At 39.6% G+C, this 22,094-nt stretch overlaps 1 protein-coding gene across 2 annotated transcripts in view; it reads left to right on the top strand.

The window, feature by feature from the left end:
• vps13d (vacuolar protein sorting 13 homolog D) overlaps positions 1-22,094 on the top strand; it is a 46,210-nt gene that overhangs the window by 7,241 nt on the left and 16,875 nt on the right. Inside the window, exons 5-51 of one of the 2 annotated variants that reach the window (XM_077214568.1) lie at positions 21-101; positions 205-321; positions 408-512; positions 598-768; positions 1,089-1,189; positions 1,360-1,528; positions 1,706-1,807; positions 1,968-2,154; positions 2,282-2,464; positions 2,561-2,691; positions 2,810-2,876; positions 2,971-3,150; positions 3,241-3,371; positions 3,446-3,578; positions 3,688-5,910; positions 6,026-6,177; positions 6,275-7,357; positions 7,696-7,786; positions 7,874-8,000; positions 8,126-8,306; positions 9,286-9,510; positions 10,535-10,685; positions 10,917-11,130; positions 11,246-11,417; positions 11,892-12,007; positions 12,094-12,306; positions 12,934-13,205; positions 14,110-14,243; positions 14,331-14,486; positions 14,565-14,754; positions 15,470-15,544; positions 15,645-15,842; positions 15,930-16,019; positions 17,072-17,212; positions 17,337-17,462; positions 18,407-18,481; positions 18,911-19,016; positions 19,096-19,248; positions 19,436-19,571; positions 19,868-19,915; positions 19,989-20,139; positions 20,233-20,449; positions 20,537-20,784; positions 20,893-21,084; positions 21,189-21,315; positions 21,529-21,671; positions 21,962-22,092. In XM_077214568.1, coding sequence (XP_077070683.1) covers positions 21-101; positions 205-321; positions 408-512; positions 598-768; positions 1,089-1,189; positions 1,360-1,528; positions 1,706-1,807; positions 1,968-2,154; positions 2,282-2,464; positions 2,561-2,691; positions 2,810-2,876; positions 2,971-3,150; positions 3,241-3,371; positions 3,446-3,578; positions 3,688-5,910; positions 6,026-6,177; positions 6,275-7,357; positions 7,696-7,786; positions 7,874-8,000; positions 8,126-8,306; positions 9,286-9,510; positions 10,535-10,685; positions 10,917-11,130; positions 11,246-11,417; positions 11,892-12,007; positions 12,094-12,306; positions 12,934-13,205; positions 14,110-14,243; positions 14,331-14,486; positions 14,565-14,754; positions 15,470-15,544; positions 15,645-15,842; positions 15,930-16,019; positions 17,072-17,212; positions 17,337-17,462; positions 18,407-18,481; positions 18,911-19,016; positions 19,096-19,248; positions 19,436-19,571; positions 19,868-19,915; positions 19,989-20,139; positions 20,233-20,449; positions 20,537-20,784; positions 20,893-21,084; positions 21,189-21,315; positions 21,529-21,671; positions 21,962-22,092 — 9,915 coding nt within the window. Of the gene's footprint in view, positions 1-20; positions 102-204; positions 322-407; positions 513-597; positions 769-1,088; positions 1,190-1,359; positions 1,529-1,705; positions 1,808-1,967; positions 2,155-2,281; positions 2,465-2,560; positions 2,692-2,809; positions 2,877-2,970; positions 3,151-3,240; positions 3,372-3,432; positions 3,579-3,687; positions 5,911-6,025; positions 6,178-6,274; positions 7,358-7,695; positions 7,787-7,873; positions 8,001-8,125; positions 8,307-9,285; positions 9,511-10,534; positions 10,686-10,916; positions 11,131-11,245; positions 11,418-11,891; positions 12,008-12,093; positions 12,307-12,933; positions 13,206-14,109; positions 14,244-14,330; positions 14,487-14,564; positions 14,755-15,469; positions 15,545-15,644; positions 15,843-15,929; positions 16,020-17,071; positions 17,213-17,336; positions 17,463-18,406; positions 18,482-18,910; positions 19,017-19,095; positions 19,249-19,435; positions 19,572-19,867; positions 19,916-19,988; positions 20,140-20,232; positions 20,450-20,536; positions 20,785-20,892; positions 21,085-21,188; positions 21,316-21,528; positions 21,672-21,961; positions 22,093-22,094 lie in introns of those variants that run through there. The other variant, XM_077214567.1, reaches the window with a different exon arrangement.

Below are 22,094 nucleotides of genomic sequence, written 5' to 3'. Positions count from 1 at the left end.
TAATTGATATGTTTCACCAGAGTGAATGTGAGCAGAAGGGAGAATCTTATTGGTACTCTGCCACAGCATCTGTTGCGACTCGAATCGTTGAGAATATTGAGGTAATGTTCTCTATTATTTTTACTTTTTCACTTGCACTCTGTTGCTGTTATAGTTTCATGTCAGAAATTCAATTTTATTGTGCTATTTTCTGCATGTTATTAGTTGAAAATTCAAGGTGTCCACTTACGTTTCGAAGATGATTTCTCCAACCCTGAGAAACCATATGCCTTTGGTGTTTGTATCAAGAATGTATCCGCACAAAACTGCTCCAAAGAACCAGTGAGTTTTCCACATTATTTGATATTTTCATGAAGTGGCTTTATCTTTACATATTGGAACATAAAAGTTAAACTCTTCACATACAGGCACAGAAGCTTATTCGACAGAAGAAGCTGGAAATCAGTGAATTCAGTGTGTACTGGGACACAGAGTGCACCATTCTTGGAGATCTTCCCTCAACAGAAGTACAGGTAGATTTGTGATAATGTAAGGACACTCAATAGCACAATGGCTAGTGCTTCTTATAAACTCTTTTTTAACAATTGTCTGTTACAGGAGCTGATGAGTAAATGTATGCAGAACCATGAGCATCAGTATATATTGGAGCCAGTATGTGCCTCTGTGCTGTTGAGGAGAAATGCCTCTAAAGAACCACTACGATCTCGTAATACACCTCGCATTGAGGGCCAAGTGCAATTGGAACCCCTCTCACTTCGTCTGTCACAGGTAACATTTTTCAAGATCTTCCAAATCTCTTGGACCTTTCCTTTAGGGTGTTTTTTCTCGGCTTATTTGAGCACTCTAAGCAATCCTGGGCGGTATAATGTGTATACTTGAAAACTTTTTGTGGTTTGATTTATTAGTGCAATGTCCACTTAAAGTTTGAACACCAAAAGCGATTGCCCTTTCTGAATGACTTTAACTGAACTGGGTTTGGTGAATTTAAAATGTACCATATGTGAAACCACCCTTTGTTGACTTTTACAGTTTAGTTGTTTTTTTTCATGCAAACTAACAGTATGATTTAAATTGACATTTGATTACAGGTTCAGTATCAACAGATCATGGCATTCCTCAAAGAACTGGAGCGGCGAGAAAGGGAGGTTCTTTTTCGAAAGTGGAGACCTAAACTTCACATTTCTGGAAAGTAATGAGATTTCTTTTTTCTATGCCGATAAAAAAACAAGCAGAAATATGTTTTGATATAAGATTTGAATCCTCTAAATAGGTAATGTTGATTAAAATGTGATCAATCTTTTGTTTAACAATGGTATTTTGGTATTTTTCTAGAATAATAACTCTTCTTTATTGTTGAAGCTGTCGGCAGTGGTGGATGTTTGCCATTAATGCCAACCTGAATGAGATCAGAGAGCAGCGCAGGCAGGGAAGCTGGAACTTTGCTCTGCACAGGGCGCGTGATGCCAAACTCTACACTAGCTTGTATGTCCAGAGGCTTAAGGGAGACACTTTGAATCCACAGGAGGAGGTAAGATTATGGACTTAGAGGGTTGAAGGGTATTCACTACAAAGTTAGAGGGTTGAAGGGTATTCACTACAAAGTTAGATTGTCTCGATGTCTCAGAGTTCACTACCTTTGTATGTGTTGCTCTTGAGTTTGTAAAAATAAACGTATTCTTTTATAATCTGTCTCTCACATCAATAGAGTGAGTTGGAAAGGATTGAAGATGAACAGACTCTGGAGGAGCTGCAGATTCTCCGGGAAACTGTTTATGTCTCCTTCCGCAAACATGAGGAAATTGCAGAGGCAAGCTGAGATGACTTACTGTAGTGCCCTACTTGTGGGCAAAATGAACATCTTAAAGTGAAAAGTCAAGGGTGATACTGTGTTGCCTAATACTTAAAAAACAATATAAAAAAACTAACTAACTAATCTTGTATTTTAATCATCCATCAAATCCATTTAGAGTCTACGAGAGCCCATAATAAACGAGACCCCAGCCACCTCTCCCTCAGAATCCATACCTAAAAGTGGGAGTTCGGGCATGATCCAGTATCTGCAGTCTTGGTTCCCAGGCTGGGGTGGCTGGTATGGGGGTTCTGAAAGAGGGCCAGAAGACCTTTTACCAGGCACTGCCCAGTGGGAAATTCTTGGTGAGTTTTCCAGTTATGCTTACCGGAAAAATAGGTTTATTATAATGATTTAATATAATTTTACATTTTATATAGAACATTTCTATACTATTATGCACCGTGTATCAAGACACTCTCCTCCAAACAGCTGAGACAGATGATCTCTTTGATCCTTTGGAGGATTCACAAACACTGAATACCTTTACAAGAAGGGATCATCTCTTTGCACGACTGGACTTTATCCTCGAGAAAGCAGCTGTCACCCTGTACCATCAAGATAAAATTAAACCTCTTATGAGTGAGAGCGGGGTCATTCAACTGGAGTTTTCAGGTTTTTTATAAATATATTCACTTTTTATTGAAATAAAGTCTCAATGCTTGGATCAATTTTGAATGTTGATTTTATGTTTTTTATTTTGCTTTACAGGTGTGAAGATCGGCGTTGAGTCTCTTCCTCGCTCTGAGTCCTCTTTACTCACAGTGAAACTTGGTGGGCTGTTTCTCCGGGATCTCACAACCCAGGGCTCCATCTTTCCTTTCCTTGTTTCACCAAAACCGGTATGATTTTGCCCACAAGTTACTTGGTGCCCTATTACTGTTATCTGCATGTACTATAAATATCTGTGACTAAATATTAATGTAATTATAGATTTTGTATAACTTTTTTTCATTTAAGGATAAGGTTGTTGTTGCTATCAGTCAACCTTTTGGCCAGACTAATATCACAAAAATAGGCAATCTAGGTAAGTAATCTACATTTACTGTATGAAAACAACTATGTACAAATAAATGTCAATGAAGGCTGAATTAAAACTTCTCATTTTACCTTTTTTTCAGGCTCTGTTGTAGAATCATCAGCACCTCCTGTCTTTGATATGATTTATGAACGTAATCCAATAAGGAGCAAATTTGAGAGGAGACTGGAGGTCAATACCAGTCCTCTCAATATCATTTATAACCCTCAGGCTATCAAGAAAGTGGCTGAGTTTTTCTACAAAGGAAGGGTCCACACCTCGGGTGTGTATTGAGGATAATCATCCTTCTTAAATTGGTTTAAATTGCTTTTGTGAAATATCAGTTTATTATGGTTAACATTACATTTTCCAGGGTTTGGATATCAGTCTGAGTTAGAGCTGAGAGTGGCTGAAGCAGCCAGGAGGCAATACAACATGCTGAAGATGCAAACCAAGGCAGAAATCAGACAAACCATTGATCAGCTGCTAGTCGGAGAGTTCATTGTAAGAAAGGACTTTATTTAAAAACATTCAGTTAGATGTTTAGTTTTAATTATATTGTGAGTTTTCTTTCACAGGAAAACAGTAAGCACTGGACTATGAAATTGGATATATCTGCCCCTCAAGTCATCTTCCCGGATGATTTTCAGTCTGAAGACCCCATGCTAGTTGTGGTAGACCTTGGCCGTATTCTTCTTACTAATTCTCAAGGTAACTGGTACTGGTCAAATCAAATTTTTTTCTGTAGCCTTTTCACGTATACTGAATTTTTTGCAGTTGATGGCCACTTGTGACAGTTTCATTTCTGCTCCCACAAAAGATCATAAAACAAACGATGAGACTTCTCAGACAGAAGGAGAGAGTGATGAAGAATTTCAGACACCATTAGCAACACCTCCTGGGACTCCACCTCCAGAGCAAGAGGTGGACGTCAAAGGTCAGGAGAGGCCCCATGATATCACCAGCCTTAAGTCACCAGAAGGTGCCCAAATTGTCAGCAGGAACCTGTATGAGAAGTACTCCTTATCTTTCAATGACCTCCAGATAATGGTTGGCCACTATAAAGATAACTGGAAGCACCTACAGGAGAGTGAAGTGGGCCCCACTCATGTGGTGGAGAAATTCAATGTCCTACTGCAGCTAGAGCAAAGACTGCGATACACATCAGACCCTCAGTTCCCAGGGGCTGTTCTCTCAGGAACACTACCAGACCTGAAAGTGCACATCAACCTGGAGAAGATGACTGCCCTGAAAAGCTGCTTGGCTAGACTGGGTAATTCAGGGGCAGATGGAGGTGACAAGAAGGGGGAGAATCTCAGATCCCCTGACCCTCTTACACTTCGTCATGAGAAGATCTTCCAAAGGGAAGATAGTGATTGGAAGCTTCAAGGTTCTGATAAAAATCTTACCAAAAGTGTGATGACACTTGAGCAACATACTCGAGAGATGCTTGTGGAATCTAAACTTCTCCTTGTAGAGTTTAATATCAATTACATGCAACTTGGCATTGAAAGTGGGGGCCGTTATATTTCTGTCCTGAAAGTGTTTGGAACAAATGCACATTTCGTAAAGCGTCCTTATGATGCAATGGTTTCCCTCACAGTTCATGGGCTCTACCTTGTGGACACATTGCAGACGTATGGCTCAGACTTTGATCTTCTTGTTGCATCTCATAAACACCTAAGTTTTGATGTACCTACTGGAAGTCTTCGCGAAAGCCAGCCCACGTCACCTGTCTCACCAGACAGTAAATCACCAGAACTGCCAGATCTTGCTTTTGACAGGGGATCTCCAAGGGGCTCTCCTCTGAGAGACCAGGAGGCTCTCATTAAGTTGGAATACCAGTTTGTCAGCTCAGATTGCCCCTCCATGAACTTGGACAGCTCTCTGCAGGTGACCTCCATGCAGGTCAACAACCTGGATATCATCCTTAACCCTGAAACCATGGTAGAGCTTCTGAAATTCCTTCAACAGTCTTTCCCCAAAGAAGAAAACTCCCCAACGCAACAGCTAGCACCACTGCCTAATGGAGAAGACAACGAGGAGACCTATCAGTCCACTTATGTCCAGAATAAGGAGTTAACTGTTGAAATTCACAGGTTAAACTTGCTGCTTTTGCGAACTGTTACCACTGGGACTGTGGGAGGTGAAAAGAAAGGCATGAAAATTGCGACGGCCAGTATAAATGGGACCAAAGTCAATGTTTCAATGGGAAGTCGATTGGATGTCAATGGCTCTCTAGGATGCATTCAGCTTGTAGACTTGACTCAGGAAGGTGGCAAAAGTCAGTTTGTGGTCAGTATTGGAAGTGTAGAAGACAGCTCCTCCACAGATGGTGTGGCATTCTTTCCCATTGCTGGCATGGTTCCCTCTGAAGCTTTGAGTTTCCGCTTTATGGAAAAGTCTCAGGGAGAATGTTCACTTCAACTTCAGATGGCATCTTTACACTATAACCACTCAGCAAAGTTCCTGAAAGAGCTCAGTTTATCAGCAAATGAAGTGGAGGACAACTTCCGGTCTATGCTGAAGACTGCAGCTACAAAGGTCTCCACTGTATTGGCAACAAAAACAGCAGAGTACAGTGGTATGGTATCTCTCTTCGAGAACCCATACAGAAGATCTAGGAGGCAGAGTCAGTGTAATTGTGCAGTTAACCCTTTTGAGGAAGATGATTTCTGTGTCCCTGAAAAGGACCCAGGCTTGGATTCTTTTCTGGTCAAGCTGACTCTAGATGTCAGTATAGAATCCCCAGTTGTGTCTATTCCTAGAAAGCCTGGTCACCCTGAGCTCCTTGTTGGACATTTAGGGAGCATACGAATTCAAAATTTTATTACAGGGCAAGACTCAGAAGGGGAGAAGCTGCAGGTTGAAGTGAAGAATATAAGGCTCTATTCTGTCAACACAAACTTGGTTTTAAGGAAAGGAGCACGACTTAACAGCAGCTCTACTTCTGGACCCTCACCCTCTCATGGCGACAACATTAATCTGAATGAGCCTCAATTTACGCGGCATGACTTCTTTGAGCATTTGAGCCGAGGAAAAGGTCAGTTTTTAAATTCTAAAAATGTAGGGAATTTTTGAAGCTTTTTTTATATTTATATTTGGTTAAGTTATTTCATGGCACATTTCAATGTCTTTATGTCTTTTCCTCCTTTTAGCATTTCATATTTTAAAAGATGCCACCATCAAGCTCACTGTCGAGAAAGTCCCTGTTGATGAAAACTCACACTTTACCTTTTTATCATGTGAAGAATCTTACCAGACCACTGGGCTAATGAGAGTGGAAGGCAGATTTGTTAATGCTGTCCAGGTAAAGCACTATTAAAATGCATAGCATAAGTTTATTTATTTATCTTTATTTATCATATATAAATTCCAGAATTTTAAGATGTCTTTTTTTTTCTCAGGTGTGTCTCTGCAAGTCTGTGTATGAGCAGGTCCTTCAAACTCTCGATAATCTTTCCTTCATTGAAGATCAGCGAGTAACACCCAGTCAGCCCCCTACACCACCACCTCCTACGCCCTGTTCTACTAAACCGCATCGCTTCCCTGAACTGCAAGGTGGGCTTTTTGCCCGTGACCCTCCTCATGTTGGCTTTCCTTACTCCTCCTTGTCACCATCCTTTTCAGCAACACTTCCGCTGCAAAACGAGAGCTCCCCTCTCCAGCCTCCTTCTTTTACCGAAGTGAAGGCCATCTTTCGGGTCTCTGAGCTGGAAGTGCAGTTGAGTGGAGACATGAGCCAAGGATCTCAAGGGTTGGTCAGTCTCCGATTTCAAGACCTGGAGGGAGACTTCACCAAAGATCATCCCCATTCAGTCTCCATCCAACTAGCCCTTCACTCATTGTTAATGGAAGACCTGCTAGAGCCAAACCCTGAATCAAAGTACAAACACCTCATGGTGTCCAGAGGGGCTCCAAAGCCCTCCACCTTCAGTCCAAAGGAATACCTGTCACAGTCGTGCCCAATAACGTCCAATGTTCCGTACCCAGAAATGTCACGCTCTCTTCCAGCACAATTTGAAGAGGCACAGAATGTTTTCCAGTTCTACCAGAGACACCCAAGTACACCATCTGCATCCAGTCGAAAGAGCAAAAAGGCTGCTGAGTGCCCCAGCACCCCTCCTCCATCCCCATCCCGCCAAACTCCGTCTCCACACCCACGTCCAGACTTTGATGACTCTTTGGTACATATAAACGTGCTAATGGTTGATAGGCGGCACCCTGAGTTTAAAACACGGTATGGCAACATTGGCCGTAGTGTGGACGTGGACTTCAACTGCCTTGATATTCTCATCACGCTGCAAACCTGGGTCATGATTCTAGACTTCTTTGGCATCGGCTCTACTGCTAATAACCATGCTGTGAAAGTGCCTACCACCACACCTCAGCCTGTACCTGAACACTCAGTGGAAAATAGTGACCTCAGCGATCTTGTAGAATTGTATCCAGAGATTGAGGAAAGGGTCAATACAAAGCTAGATTTAAAGGTACAATAGAATAATGCAAGAAATTATAATAAGTATACAAATTAATAAATGTTTAAAAAAAATACATTCATAAAACAAAATATATTTTCCTACATTAAAAGAATTATGGGCAGAATAGAGTTCATTAGTGCCCGCCCAGTTTTTCATTGATGTTGGTCCTGGAAGTATTTTTTCCATTCACAACCACGGAACGCATAGTAGGTCTGCCTTTAAAGATTTATACGTTTTTGCTAAAAAGTTTCCTTATGGAGAAAGTGAATGGAGTTTTTACTTTCGGAACCTGACTATTGCACTCTACTGTATAATCTTTAAAAATGACTTGTGTACTTCCTTCACAGGTTCACTCTTTATCACTGGTCCTGAGGAAGAAGACCAATGAGCTTGCTAAAGCTAGTGTCTCTAAACTGTTTACACATATGGAAATGATTGGTGTGTATAAGTATGATGACATTTGTTAAAATCAGAAAAAAGGATTTTTCAGAAAATTTACATTTGCTAAATTCATGTCACTTTCAGATGGAGATCTAGCATTGCAAGGAAGTCTGGGAACTTTGTCACTGAGTGATTTGACACCCCACGGGGATCTATACAGAGAGCGTTTCACAACGCGTGGTGGAGAGGCCCTTGTCTACAACATACACAAGTATTTTCTCACGTTTACATAATTTAAATAATGCATATTGAACCAGGGTTACGCAAGTAAGCTAATGTTACACATTTTCACATTTTGTTTGTGTGATTTAGTTTTGACATTGCCTCTATCTCCAGGTATGGAGAACCTGACCCATGCTTGGAGCGAGAATATGATATGAAGGTATCTCTTCAGATGGCCTCAGTACAGTATGTCCATACCCAGCGCTTCCAGGCCGAGGTGGTGGCCTTTATCCAACACTTCACACAGCTACAAGATGTCCTTGGCAGGCAGAGAGCTGCTGTTGAGGGTCAGGCAGTAAGTGGACCACTTTAATTCTGTTTGTATAGTGGTAAACTTTAGACAGAATAAGTTGAAATGTTGAGATAGCTTTAAATTATAAATTTTTCCCTTCCTTGTGTGCTTTTTTACAACCTAGTGTAAATGATGCATACATGCCAGGGGAAACAGACCAGCCAGTGCTGTTCAGATAACCACTTGCTATTTGAGTGATCAGCTGGCTGCCCTCAATCCTTCCCTGCAGAGACAAGATAGAGTTCCTTGTTTAACTCTATCTTGTCTCTGCAGGGAAGGATTGAGGGCAGCCAGCTGATCACTCAAATAGCAAGTGGTTATCAACACCCATTTCGGTCAAATTGGAGACACTGGTGATGAGGCTGGACACTGAGCTGTCTGTCCTTTCTTAATCCCTTCTTAGATACCACTGGCTAGAGATCAGCAGTTACCCATTTGGACACTATCCTGTCTTTCTCGCATTCTTTATTCCTTTACACTTTGCATTACCAAAATCACCAATATTTGCATCTATATATAACATGTTGTAATACCCAGATCTCTAGGTTCCATGAGGTTTCACAGGTTTTGGTGCAAATCTGGGTTTAGATAACATGGCATGTTACATGCAATCTCAAAACCAGTTAGTGCTGTGCTAAGATGTTAGCTTGCAAATTAAAAACATGTTTCCTTCGACCATTTTAGCTTTTACAATATAATGTAATATGCAATTTAAAATAACATAGCTGTCACCTTGCTAAGCATTAGTGTGTTTGTAATATAAAGTGATATTTTATTTCAAAGACATTAATTATCATATTTCATGATTAACTACTGTTTTGTGGCTAAAGCGAATCTAGTAGTGAACTGCTATTTATTATATAAAACTAAAGTGAAATGAACTTGATGAACACAAAAGTCATATACTTTCATATAATGGGAGTCATGACATTGTAGTGACCGTTGAAGGGGATTGCTTTAAAATTCACTTTCTACCCTACAGGTGCGTGATCGCCCACAGCGAGCTGCTCGTGTGCTGCTGGACATTGAGGCAGGTGCTCCTGTCCTCTTGATCCCAGAGAGCTCCCACTCTAAACGCCTCATAGTGGCCAACCTAGGCCAACTCAGAGTTCGTAACTGTTTCCTTGCTGCTGGCTCTCATGGCACCTTCTCTCTTAGAGATAAGGTAGAGAAACTTACAATGGCACATACCTTTTTCCCCTCTCTGGTGAGTCCTACCATCCCCATATAGTGTACACAACATCGCCACTCTGCAGCTGTGGGATGCATTTAAGGAGCATTTTACTGTTTGCTGCAATCTGATAATGATTTCATTAAGGGAAAAGCAGTGGGGTGGGGGGGATAGCAAATTGAATCTTTCAAACACAAATTGAGGAAAGTGCTTCATGGATGTAGTCCCATTCTTTATTGTGCATGGTTAAGGTCACAGTTTTCCAGTAAAATTTAATTTATCTAGGTTTAATTTAACCCCTGTGTGGTTGTGTACAGTTTGTTGGAACATCAGACCTAAAATAACAGTTTATGAACATTAACAATCATCTTACTTTTTTTTTTTTTTTTGAAGAATTTGATTTTGCATGCTAATTCATACAAGGATCCCTCACATTATAAGGTATCAGGGCATGCTAATCTGATGTGTGTTTCTTATTGGGCAATATGATGTTGTCCCTTCTCTCTTTACTTGTTTTCATGACCGATAAGAACAGTTTCTCATTGAGTCAATTCCATTTTAGCATAGTCTGTAGGAAATGCAATGAAATTTTAATACAGTTGTCACCCAAAAAGGATGTAATTATTCTTTTTCATGACACTTAAACCTATATACTGAAATTTTTGTGATTGAATGTCAAAGATCCATGTGATTCATGACTCATTTTATTAAATTGGAATGACAAGGAAAACGTAAATAATGAATAATTTTTGTTGTGAATGAATTTTAATAATTTCTGGGTGAACTCAGTATTTTGGCTGCAGTGCACACTGAACTAGGCTCAAAGTTTTGCCAGTATCTTTTCAATTTCTATATTTAAAGACCATAATGTTGTTTTTCCTCTGTCTTCTTTCCAATTAAAATTTCTTTACTGATTTTTCTAAAGAACAATGAATGTGTTGTATGCATTTTTTGGAAATTATATATATATATATATATATATATATATATACGTTTGTTATATGTATGTTTATATATGTTATATATATATGTTTTTTTAACACTGTAATCGTTTCTGAAGGATCGAGTGAAAGAAGCCCAGTCTGCCTCTGATACTGGGAAGGCTAGGGAAAAAAAGTCTTCAAGTTCCAGCACAGTTGCTGGATTTATCCTAGGCAAACCCCAGCCCAGCCTTGGATGCATCCCAGAAGCAGATGTCCCTTCAAGTCTAGGTCAGCACCCAGAATCTGGAATGCACTTATTGTGGCAAACCAATTTTTCAATATGTATAAATAGGGTGAAACTGATCCCAAAGCAGATCGGTGGCACTCAGGTGTTGTAATTCTGAAGTTATCCCTAACTTAAATGCTAAAAACATTTTTATCAGTGGACTCATTTTTCTGGACTCGGGTGTTTATATTTACCCAAACTTATGTGATAATTGATTTGTGCTTTTATTACAGAAGATCATGTGTGTCTGCTGGACTGTATATCTCTGGACCTTCAGGAGATGGACATATTTGCAGCAGAGCAGATTCCCTGTGAGCCATGGGACAGTGTTGGAAAGCATCTGGAAACAGACTTGGTCTTCCCATCCTACTCAGTACGTAGAAGTGGAGAGAGCCTGCTAAAGGAGTGCTGCCGTCTAAAGCTGAAAGTTGAGCGCAACCTTGACAAGTCAGTCAATTGTCCTTATGTAGCCTAAGCTTTCCTGCCTTAATCGAAAATACTCCCAGTTTAGGTTTCCTTTGCCTTTGTTATTAACATGTATTTAATTTTCTCATTGTCTCAGGGAACTAAGTCATGCCGTCCCGGACATATCCATTCACGGTAGCCTGTCTTCTGTACACTGCTCCCTGGACCTGGAGAGGTATCAGCTGATTCGTGGACTCTTGGATCACAATCTGGGAGAGCCTGTGGAAGAGTTCCTCAGACCTTACAATCTCCAAGACCCCAGCACATATGTAAGCTTATTACAGCAGCTTTCCTGTTTAGTTTTAGTTTTTTTTTTTTTTTTTGAAATTATTTTTTGTTTTTTTTATAAACCGTTTTATGGTTCAAATTTATAACATGCATTGTTTATCATGTGACATTTTGACTTTAAGAACAATGTGTGATATAAATACAAAATTACCACTATCAATAAAAGTTTTAAAACAGTGGAACAGGGATTAACAAGAAAATTTTTAAATGGCCCATACTGTCAAAAATATTGCTGATCCCTGTTATAAATTACAGAGAATGGCTAATTTGTTTATAAATCAAATTATGTAATTTCTTGATTCTTCCCCCAATGCTTCCTGTCCCGTCGTCTGTAATAAAGGCAAAAGCCCCAAAATGCAATTATTAAAATAAAGAAAAGAATAAGGGAAAAAATTTAATTAATTTGCAGGCTTTGTAGGCCTGGACAGTGTATTAATGGAAGTGTCATCATGCAGACCGTGTTAAGTGGTGATGTGTACACATCCCTGTCTCTTTTGGTGGACATGAAGGACGTCAGTCTGGAGTTACTAGACAACCCTAAATCCACAGGTCATAACCGCTCCTTGGCCAGGTATATCATTTGTTCAAAATGTTTTATTTCTTTGCACTTGTTTTTTTTATAGATAAAAAGTATAATTACTCTGTCTCTCCCACTAGGTTTGACTTTATGAAATCTAAGCTCCTGTTTGAGAGTTTCTCTAATAGCTCCAAATCTGTGAACCTAGTGTCCCATTCACTCCTGGCCCACGACACTCGATTCACTGGGTGCAATGGACCAGCACAAGGAAAACACAATGTGTTTGACTGCGTTCTGCAGCCATCCAGGACAGGCACCAACCGAGCCTCTCTGCAGCTGGAGCTACATTACAGGTCTGGGCCCGCTACTAAAATTACATTTAAATGCATTCCATTGGTCAGCAGCAATCACCATGTAGCCCAAGACTGGTTGCCCACTGAAGCTAAGCAGGGTTTAGCCTTATCAGTGCCTGGATGGGAGACATCCTGGGAAAACTAGGTTGCTGCTGGAAGAGGCGTTAGTGAAGGTGTTAGTGTGTGTCCTAACGCCCCAGTATAGTGTTGGGGACACTATACTGTCAAAAAGCACCGTCCTTAGAATGAGACGTTAAACCAAGGTCCTGACTTTTCTTAAAAAAAAAAAAAAAAAAGTAGGGGTGCCTGCGAGGGTGCAAATTTGCCCATTGACCTCTCTCCATCGTCATGGGCTCCTAATCATCCCCATATATTTATATATATGATAGGTTGGCTTCATCACTCCTCTCCACCAATAATCTGGTGTGTGGTGGGCATTCTGGCACAATATGGCTGCTGTTGCATAATCCAGGTGGATGCTGCACATTGGTAGTGGTTGAGGAAATTCCTCCCTTCCATATGTAAAGCGCTTTGAGTACCCAAAAAAGTGCTATATAAATGTAACAAATGATTATTATTATCATCTGAAGATTGCTTTTTCTACTCCATATTCTCTCTGTCTCACAGATCTACGCGGGACTCCTCATGCTTCACTGTGGTTTTAAACAATCTGCGAGTTTTCCTCATTTTTGATTGGCTGCAGATGGTGAGGGACTTTTTGCAGATGCCTGTGGAAAAAGAAGCAGCGCCTACCCACCAGCGCTGGCCAAGTGGCAGCAGTGACCAAGGCAGCACAGCGGCTGTCATGCCCAAAACTGTTAAGAGTGGCGTGGTCACTAAGCGGTCCACTGTGCCGGTCACTCAAGATAAATACCTGGAGGTCAAACTCAATGTGACAGGTAACATCTTAACAATAGTGTGTTACTTTCTAAAAGCAGATTTAGGAATAACATTGGGACATTTCTGACTTTTTGATGGCAAGGAAAAATTTGAATCCTCCAGATTTGCTTGTGAAGGACCTCCTTCCTAAAACATAAAATCAGCTATATATTATCATGTATAAAAACACAAATTATTTCAAATGAAAAAATAAAAAAAAATAAAAAATTATATATAGTACTGTTTAAATGTTTGGGTATGGTAAGATTATTTTAATGTCTTTTAAAAAAAAAATAAGTCTCTTATGGTCAGCTTCATTTATTTGCCTTTAAAAATATATTGTGATAATATAATATTAAAATAATCCTGTGATTCAATAATTAAATTTAATAAATTCAATAATCCTGAATTTTCTGCATCATTACTCTAGTCTTTTGTGTCACATGATCCTTCAGAAATCATTCTAATATGCTGATTTTCTGCTCAAAAAAACATTATTATTATCAATGTTGAAAATGGTTTTGCTGCTTAATATTTTTGTAGAAACCGTGATACATTTTTTTTGGAATCCTTTGATAAATAGAAAGATCAAGAACAGCAATTATTTGAAATAGAAATGTTTTGTAACATTATAAATTCTTTTCTGTCAATGTAATGCATCGTTGCTGAATAAATGTATTAAACTACATTCAAACAGTTTGTAGACACTTTCTAGCCAGAAAATTTGAAGTAGTTTTAACAGCTTAAGTTTGAAGGTTTTAAGTTTATAGGCTAAGTTTTAGTTTAGTAGTTTTGAAAACTAAATAGATAGATAGATAGATAGATAGATAGATAGATAGATAGATAGATAGATAGATAGATAGATAGATAGATAGATAGATAGATAGATAGATAGATTAAATAAGCCTTTTTTTTCCCCTCCAGGGACAGAGTTTGTGGTCGTTGAAGATTCTTCATGTTTGGACACCAACGCTATCATTTTGAAAGGCACTACTGTGCTGACATACAAGCCTCGACTCCTGGACAGGCCTTTCTCTGGCAGCTTAGCAGGCATTGAGGTAATTCCCCTGGACGTCTGTGATTTTGCAATATCCATGACATAAAAGAAAGTGTTGTTTGATTTTAATTTTTTTTAACCTGTTTAGGTATTCTCATGTCGGCTGGGCAGTGAGCAGGAAACAGCTTTGTCCATCATTGATCCGGTCAATGTGCAAATGGAGCTCTGTGGCAGCCCAACGTACCAGAGCAGTTCAGGGCTCCTAGATGCCTTCAACATAGCAGACTTTCCACCTCTCTTGGAGGTCAGTACTGAGTTGAATTGAACCACAGGTCAGGATTGAGCCGTAAGTGCACAATTCAAGATTTTGTTTTCCCCACAGATCCAGTTTCCTGCTCTAGACATCCGTCTTTCCTACAATGATGTGCAGCTTTTCCTTGCAATAGCTAAGTCCATTCCCACCACAGGATCCACCGGCCCTTCAGACACTTCAACAGAAGCTGAGAGTTCAGCATCCACTGCCAGCACAGACGCAAAGCACACCTTCAGGCTCAAGACTGAGGCTTTACTGGGTTTGTTCACTAATAAAAAAAAAATATATATATATACTGTTTTTATTTTAATACTTTAAAATATTAAAAATTGTCATTAACTCACGTTCATGTCATTCCAAACCTATATTCCTTTTTTTACTAGTTACCTTTTCTATCCAATTGCAGTGATTGTGAGTCTTTAAAGATTAAAAATGGAAACAACATGGTTATAAACGTGGTTCATTTGACTCATGTGCTATATTCCAAGTCTTCTGAAGGCATATGACAGCCTTGTTGTGATCATGCACTGAAAACACTGACATCTACATTTTCCGAGTCATGAACAAATCATTCAGACTGGTTTGGTCATGTCATTGGTTTAAAACAATACAAAACAAAGTCAGCACACTGTTTCTCCCCATGTATTGAGCTCATCAGAGCACTACAGTGTGACATTTCAAGCAGTAGGTCTCTTCCTCAGGAAGACGCCAAAAAGATCACATTATAGTGTTCTGGTGAGCTCAATAATCTTTTGGTGGAAGCAACAGTGTGCTGACTTTTTGTATTGGTAAAAAAAACAACTGTTTGGTTAGGCACCTATATTCTATATATTTTAGATTGTGCAATGCATGATTTCCATTGGTTTGAAATTACATGAAGGTGTGTTCATTTTAAGGTGAACTATCCTTAAGTAAATATGTGAAGTTTTTAGAAAAGAGCTTTGCTGAAGTTTACTACTAATATTTCATTGTAGATGGTCAGCTTAAGCGGTTACAGGACCTTGGGTTCAGGAAGGAAGACTGCAGACGTGCACTCATTCACTGTAGAGGTACAGCATTGCACTATACTAGCCTTCCAACGTTGCAAAAGACACATGAATCCAAGAATGGTGTGTTGCATTGTCTGTATTGGTGTACGTTGAATTATAGGTCAGTTGGACCAAGCTGCCACATGGCTGTGGGAGAATGCAGAGATCATGTCGAGCCGAAGCCGGGCTGACTCGGACTCCAGCAGGCACTCGGCTCATCCCCTATCTGGAGTGGAAGTGAAGGCCGAGAGTGTGTGTATCTGCTTCATCGATGACTGTCTGGATTGTGACGTCCCTCTGGCAGAGCTAACCTTCTCACGTGAGGATGACCGCATACTGTGATTACCCTTATGTCACATATACTGTAGGCAGGCAATTCTGTAGCAGCTTTTCTGTTCCATCGCAGGTCTTTATGTTCTCCAGAGGATTGGGTCTATGCAGGAAGGCAAGGCTAGTTTCTCTCTGTCTGGAGATTATTACAACAGAGAACTTTCAGGTGAGATCTCGGCATGTTTGTCACCCTGGATCTCAGTACCTTCTTAAAAGTTAGCTGATTCTTTCTACAGTTCAAATAACATTTATCTTATTGGTTTGGAGTCATTTTGAAGTATTGGGTTTGAATTCAAAAGTCTGAGACCACATTGAAAATCTTGGATGGAAAATCTAATTTATGCCTGGTAAGTAGAGATGCACTGCTATTAAAATTTTGGCTAATACAGAGAAGCCCAATAACTGATTAATGAATGAAAAATGTATTTTCATTTTGAGATTTGCTAAAAAAAAACAGTGTTATTAAATTACTTCTGTTTTCAAAGATTAACTTTAAATGAGTGTTAGAATACGACAAAGGCAATTTAGATGTAAAAACTGGACAAATGAGCATGATCAATTCACGGTTGCTATTGATAACTAAAATTAAAATTATTAAAAATAATTTTCTGTAATTAAAATAAGGCTAAAATAAAATATACATATTAGGTAAAAAAAACATAATAAATAAAGTACTAAAATGACTGAAATAAAGACAAATGAAAGTTTACTTTAAAAATAAATTAAAAAATTAAAGTAGCAATCATTTAATACAACAAAACCTAATAATAAACAGAGCAATTCCAGTAGGGTCCTCACACCATCGGTGCTAAAATCAGTGCTCGGCCCTAAAAATGACAAAAGCACATAACAAAATTACTAAAACTTAAACTAAAATTCAAATTGAAAATATAAAAATAATAAATACTCTAATAGTATACAAACAGTACTAAAATAACACTGGCACAATTAAATATCCAATGGTGACAGATATATTGAACTGTTTTCATAATAAATATGAGGATTCTGCACTGTTTCTGGGCCATTATTAAATGAAGGAATTTTTTGATGTTGACCATTTTACGTTTGTTCTGCTAAATGATTGATTTTCAAGGAAAAACCATATAGGTCATTTTCAGGCATTGAGTTGTGAAGTAATTGTGAACGGAGTGTAAACCCTACACTATGTATTTCTGTGTACATTCATAAGCACACACACTTGTGTCTGCCGGTCTACAGGCTGGGAGCCATTCATCGAGCCTTGGCCGTGTTTCCTGGATTGGCAGCGACAGGCGGCAGGCCGGCTCCATCCTCCTCGCCTGAAGATCGGAGTACGAGCCAAGCAGAGGCTGGATGTCAACATCACCTCTGTCTTACTGGGTACATAGTCTGGGTCAAACACACTCATAGGCCTCCATGCTTTTCTCTAACTGTTTGCTTCCATATTTATAAGTGGTATGTTAATATTGACACCCTGCTGCGGGCCTGTCGTCCTGACTCACAGAGCAGTACAGCACCACCAAGACTTCGTGGTTGGCAGATTACTGCAAGGAAGACGAGCAGTCGCCACAGCCCTCCACCACTCTGTCTTGGATGGGGTCATCAGTGGACCCCCCCTCCTTTGGCCAGAGTGAGTATTAGCCATCTGCTTAACCTGCACTCTCCAGCTCTTGAAAAAGATTAACTGCACTGGAGTTACATACCTGTCTAATAAATCTTATACTTCATTTTTTTTAAGCTGAAGTGTGTAATTTAGGCACCACCAGTTTCACCAAATATATATTACTGTTCAAAAGTGTGTCTTTGAGAGAAGTTTCTTATACTCGGCACAAATGCATTTATTTGACAACTAATACAGTAAAAACAGTAATAATGTGAAATATTATTACAATTTAAAATAACTGTTTTCTATTTTAATATATTTTAAAGTGTAATATATTTTAAAGTTTTATTTATTTTCTTGTCAACCCATAATACTTTTCAGTGAATAGAAAGTTCAAAAGAACAGCATTTATTTGTAATGGACATCTTTTACTGTCATTAATTACTGTCACTTCTGATTAATTTAATGTTTCCTTGTAGAATTTTTTTTTTAAATTTCTTTTAAAAATCCTACTGACCTCAAACTTTCGAACTTTTCAAACTTTCTGACAAACGGGAGAAATACACCTACAAATCATTTGCTTATAGTTGTTTCTACATTTTAAAGCTAGGATAGAACAAAGCTAGGATGGCAGGATAGATTTTTAACATCTTTACAATCACACACTTCAGCTTTAGACAAGTGAATGTTGAATGTTTTGAAAATTAATCCTTCAAATAAATGTATTGTAAAATACACAACTCACAGAGTTTAAACCCAGAAAATCAAAAACAAATTTAAATGTAAATCTTAATATCATGTTGAATTAGTGACTAACAATTAGTTATATCTGTATTTTTAGAGAAGATCGCAACATATACTACCATGATGTGTGCAACTCATTCTACCCTTCTCTTTGACCGTATGCGTTTCCAGTCCTCTTCCTACAGCCTCCTAGCATGTCTCTCTTCTCCTTTTCTCTCTGCTGTCAGGTCTCCCTCTTGCCTACCTTAGAACTAGAAGCTCTACCAGCTTGACTTGTCTTGAGCAGCAGATTCATGCCCAAGGTACAGTTCATAGACGCGTAGCCAACTTTAAAGAAGTCAGAAGGCCGGCTTGTTTAGTATCGTAGAGCTTAGAATACCATCGTTCTCTGGGCTTTTTTTTCTAACCCTAACCCATGATTTATCCCGTGACCCTAACCCATTACCATGTATGCATATTAAATATGTTTTGTGTGAAACGGTTTGATAGAATATTTTTCTTTTAATTATGCTGTCTTGTTACAGAGTTTATGATTGTGTTGTGAAATTGTTACTGAATTTTCATTTATAGTCTTTCTTTCCTGTATGATTTGGGCCATACTTTAGGGAGGAACATTTCTAGCTCATTTTCCACCAAAATATTTTTTTGGTGGACAATACCTGATATAGCTGACATTATTCACAATCTTGAGTGAGACCGGTGGCTAATTTTATATTCATGCCATGTTTCAGCGGATATGAAGCTCTCCAAGAGGAGGCAGCCGTTTGTGCCCTATGCCTTACGCAACCATACTGGCTGCACTATGTGGTTTGCTACTCTTACTACCACACCAACCAGGTCAGAAGAGCTCACACTACAGTATTTAACTACATGTTATATTTGGGGAAAATACATGGTGGTTCTGATGTGTCCACAGAGTGGCACTATCTCACAGCAGTAGTGCCGACTCCATATCTGAAGTGAATGGGCCTGGAACAGATGATACGCACAACATCAGCCAGTGGAGAGAGGTGCTGCCAGGGGAGGAGCTCCCGTTTGAGTTTGAAGCCCGGGAGAAACTGAGACACAGGTAGCAGAGGGTGTCTCTTTTGTAAAAGCAAATCCAATAAGCTTTGAATGTGCTAATGTTGGACAGGATAGTCTATGTTGAAATGTTTTTGACTTAGAGGCCAACTTTTTTTGCTGTACTGTTTGCTTCTCGATACCTCATTGATTTGACTTTACATTTCTTTGCTGATGATGTGCTCTGACCTCAGACACACCCATGAGCTGAAACTCCACCAGCTGCTGGTGCGTGTTGTGGGCTGGGAGCAGGTGAAGCCAGTGTCAGTGGACAAGGTTGGAGTGTTCTTCCGCTACGCCGCCCCTGATCGAAACAACCCCTCGAGCACTGTGAGTTAATGAGTCAAACAATTTATAATTGTGCAAATTCAGTAGTTTGTTATGTGGAGAAGGAAGTTTTTTTACCTTCATTCGAACTATTTAGATCATTAGTAATTCATAAATGCATTATATTAGCGATTCTCTACATGCATTTTGAAGTCTTGGATTTCTCTCATGAGTCTTTGAAATGAATGTTTTTTTCCCCCTCTTTCGTCATTTGATCATTTTGAGATACAAAGTCTTTTAGTAGTTCATGAAAATTGGAAATAATGCTTCATAAAAATTTAATGACCTGGCTTTTCTAGGTTGGCAGCCCAATTAGCAGAACCAACATCATACACCCTCATGTATATGTAAGTGTTTTTACCTCATACCGTTACATCAAATTATCCTAGAGTTTGTACACAGTCTATAATATCTGTTCAGTTCTCAGCCTTGCCGCCTGTTCGAGTGGTTTTCTCTATCACTATGGAGGGCAGTGCACGTAAGGTCATTACGGTTCAGTCAGCGCTCACAGTTAAGAATCGTCTCGAGGTTCCCATGGAAGTGCGACTAGACAGCCCTTCGGCTCCAGACAGTAAGTGTCTACAAACCCACACACGCACTGTTTGCTAAGGTTTACCTGTGTTTATTTATTATGGATCTTATTTTAACTGTTTACCTTCTATAGAACCTGTTGTCCTGCCACCCATCCTGCCCGGAGAGGCCTTGGCCATTCCTCTCCATTTGACCTCTTGGAGGCTTCAGGCAAGACCTAAAGGCTTAGGGTTGTTCTTCTGTAAGATGCCCATCCATTGGACTACTGTGGAGCGGCCTGGTGATGTCAGCAGCAGCAAGAGAGAGTGCCAGTCAGCAGACTTTGAAGAACAACTCAAACGTAACTTTAGGTAAAAACAGGCTGGGAGGAGAAAGTAAATATCAAAGACAAATGAAACTTGAGTTGTAAACCGTTTTTTACAATTATTTTTTTTAAGGTTTTGTGTCGTCATTAAGAAAGAGAACTACCCTGAACAGCAGCCTGCCAAAACTGTGGCGGGAGGTACAAAGCAGATCTACCGCCAACCAGGTCACACCATCTATCTGCTGCCCACCCTAGTGCTGGCCAACCTCCTTCCCTGTGACCTCAACTACTACATCAAAGGGACCTCAATCAAGGGAACCATGAAACCGGGCAAAGAGGCAGTGCTGCATGCTGTAGACACATCACAAAATATAGAATTAGGTGAACTGGAGTACATGCTACATTTCTTTTACATATTTAACATGAAAATTGACCTATTTGCTTTTTTAATCCACATAAAGCATTCAGAAGTATGCTGTTTGTTCTTAGGTGTGCTCCTAGAGAACTTTCCTGTTTGTAAGGAGCTGCTCATCCCTCCCGGTACACAAAATTATGTGGTGCGTATGCGGCTATACGATGTCAACAAACGGCTGCTCTGTCTCACCATTCGGATTATTCTCAGAGCCCAAGGAGCATTAAAAATCCTCATCTCTGCTTCTTACTGGCTCGTCAACAAGACTGGTATGCTTTCATATCTAAGCATTGACTACATATTGATCTAAATTCAAGACTTAAATTGTACTGCACCATGTCTGTAATATTATCATTGGTTATTGTGTCTGCAGGGCTGCCTCTGATCTTCCGCCAGGACAATGGGAAAACGGATGCCGCTGGGCAGTTTGAGGAGCATGAGTTAGCCAGGAGTTTGAGCCCACTGCTCTTTTGCTACACTGACAAAGAGCAACCTAATATGTGAGTGTAAGAGAAGGGGAAAAACCAAAGAACATTGTGTGTTCACACCATGCCCACCCATCAAATGCTTTTGAATAAATTATCTCATTTAATTGGCCTGCAAAAATTCTACAGCCAGAGTTATTTATTTATTATCCAACATAGCAGGAATGTAATTTAAATGCATAACTACCCCTTATTAAAGCTCTCTAAAGTCTTGTCCTCTTTGAACAGGTGCACCATGCGGATCGGTAAAGGGATCCACCCAGATGGTGTTCCAGGATGGTGCCAGGGTTTCTCTCTGGATGGGGGCAGTGGAGTGAGAGCACTCAAAGTCATCCAGCATAGCAACAGACCCGGACTCATCTATAATATAGGTAATAAGGAATGATTATAATATTTTAAGAAATGTTTCTCTTGCATTTGGTATCTGCTAAGACAGGGATGTCTAATACTGCTCCTAGAGGGCCACCATCCTGAAGACTTTAGGTTCAACTTCCCACAACGCTCCTGACTGGAAGTTTCTAGTAATCCTAAAGACATTGATTAGCAGGTTCAGGTGTGTTTGATTAGAATTAAACTCGGCAGGACAGTGGCCCTCCAGAAGCAGGATTGGACACCCCTGTGCTAAGGTGATTTAGTAATGGAATATAATGTCTTATTATAGGAATAAATGTGAGGAAGGGGAAAGGGCGTTATCGTGACACACACATTGTGACCTTTGCTCCACGATACCTACTTGACAATCGATCATCTCAAAAGTTAGCATTCTCGCAGAGGGAATTTGTCAGAGGAAAGGT

This window comes from Siphateles boraxobius, unplaced genomic scaffold, assembly GCF_051911475.1.
Source record: "Siphateles boraxobius isolate OS27281-9 unplaced genomic scaffold, OSU_SipBor_1 68, whole genome shotgun sequence".
Lineage (NCBI taxonomy): Eukaryota > Metazoa > Chordata > Actinopteri > Cypriniformes > Leuciscidae > Siphateles > Siphateles boraxobius.
This window is presented reverse-complemented; position numbering and strand designations above follow the sequence as displayed.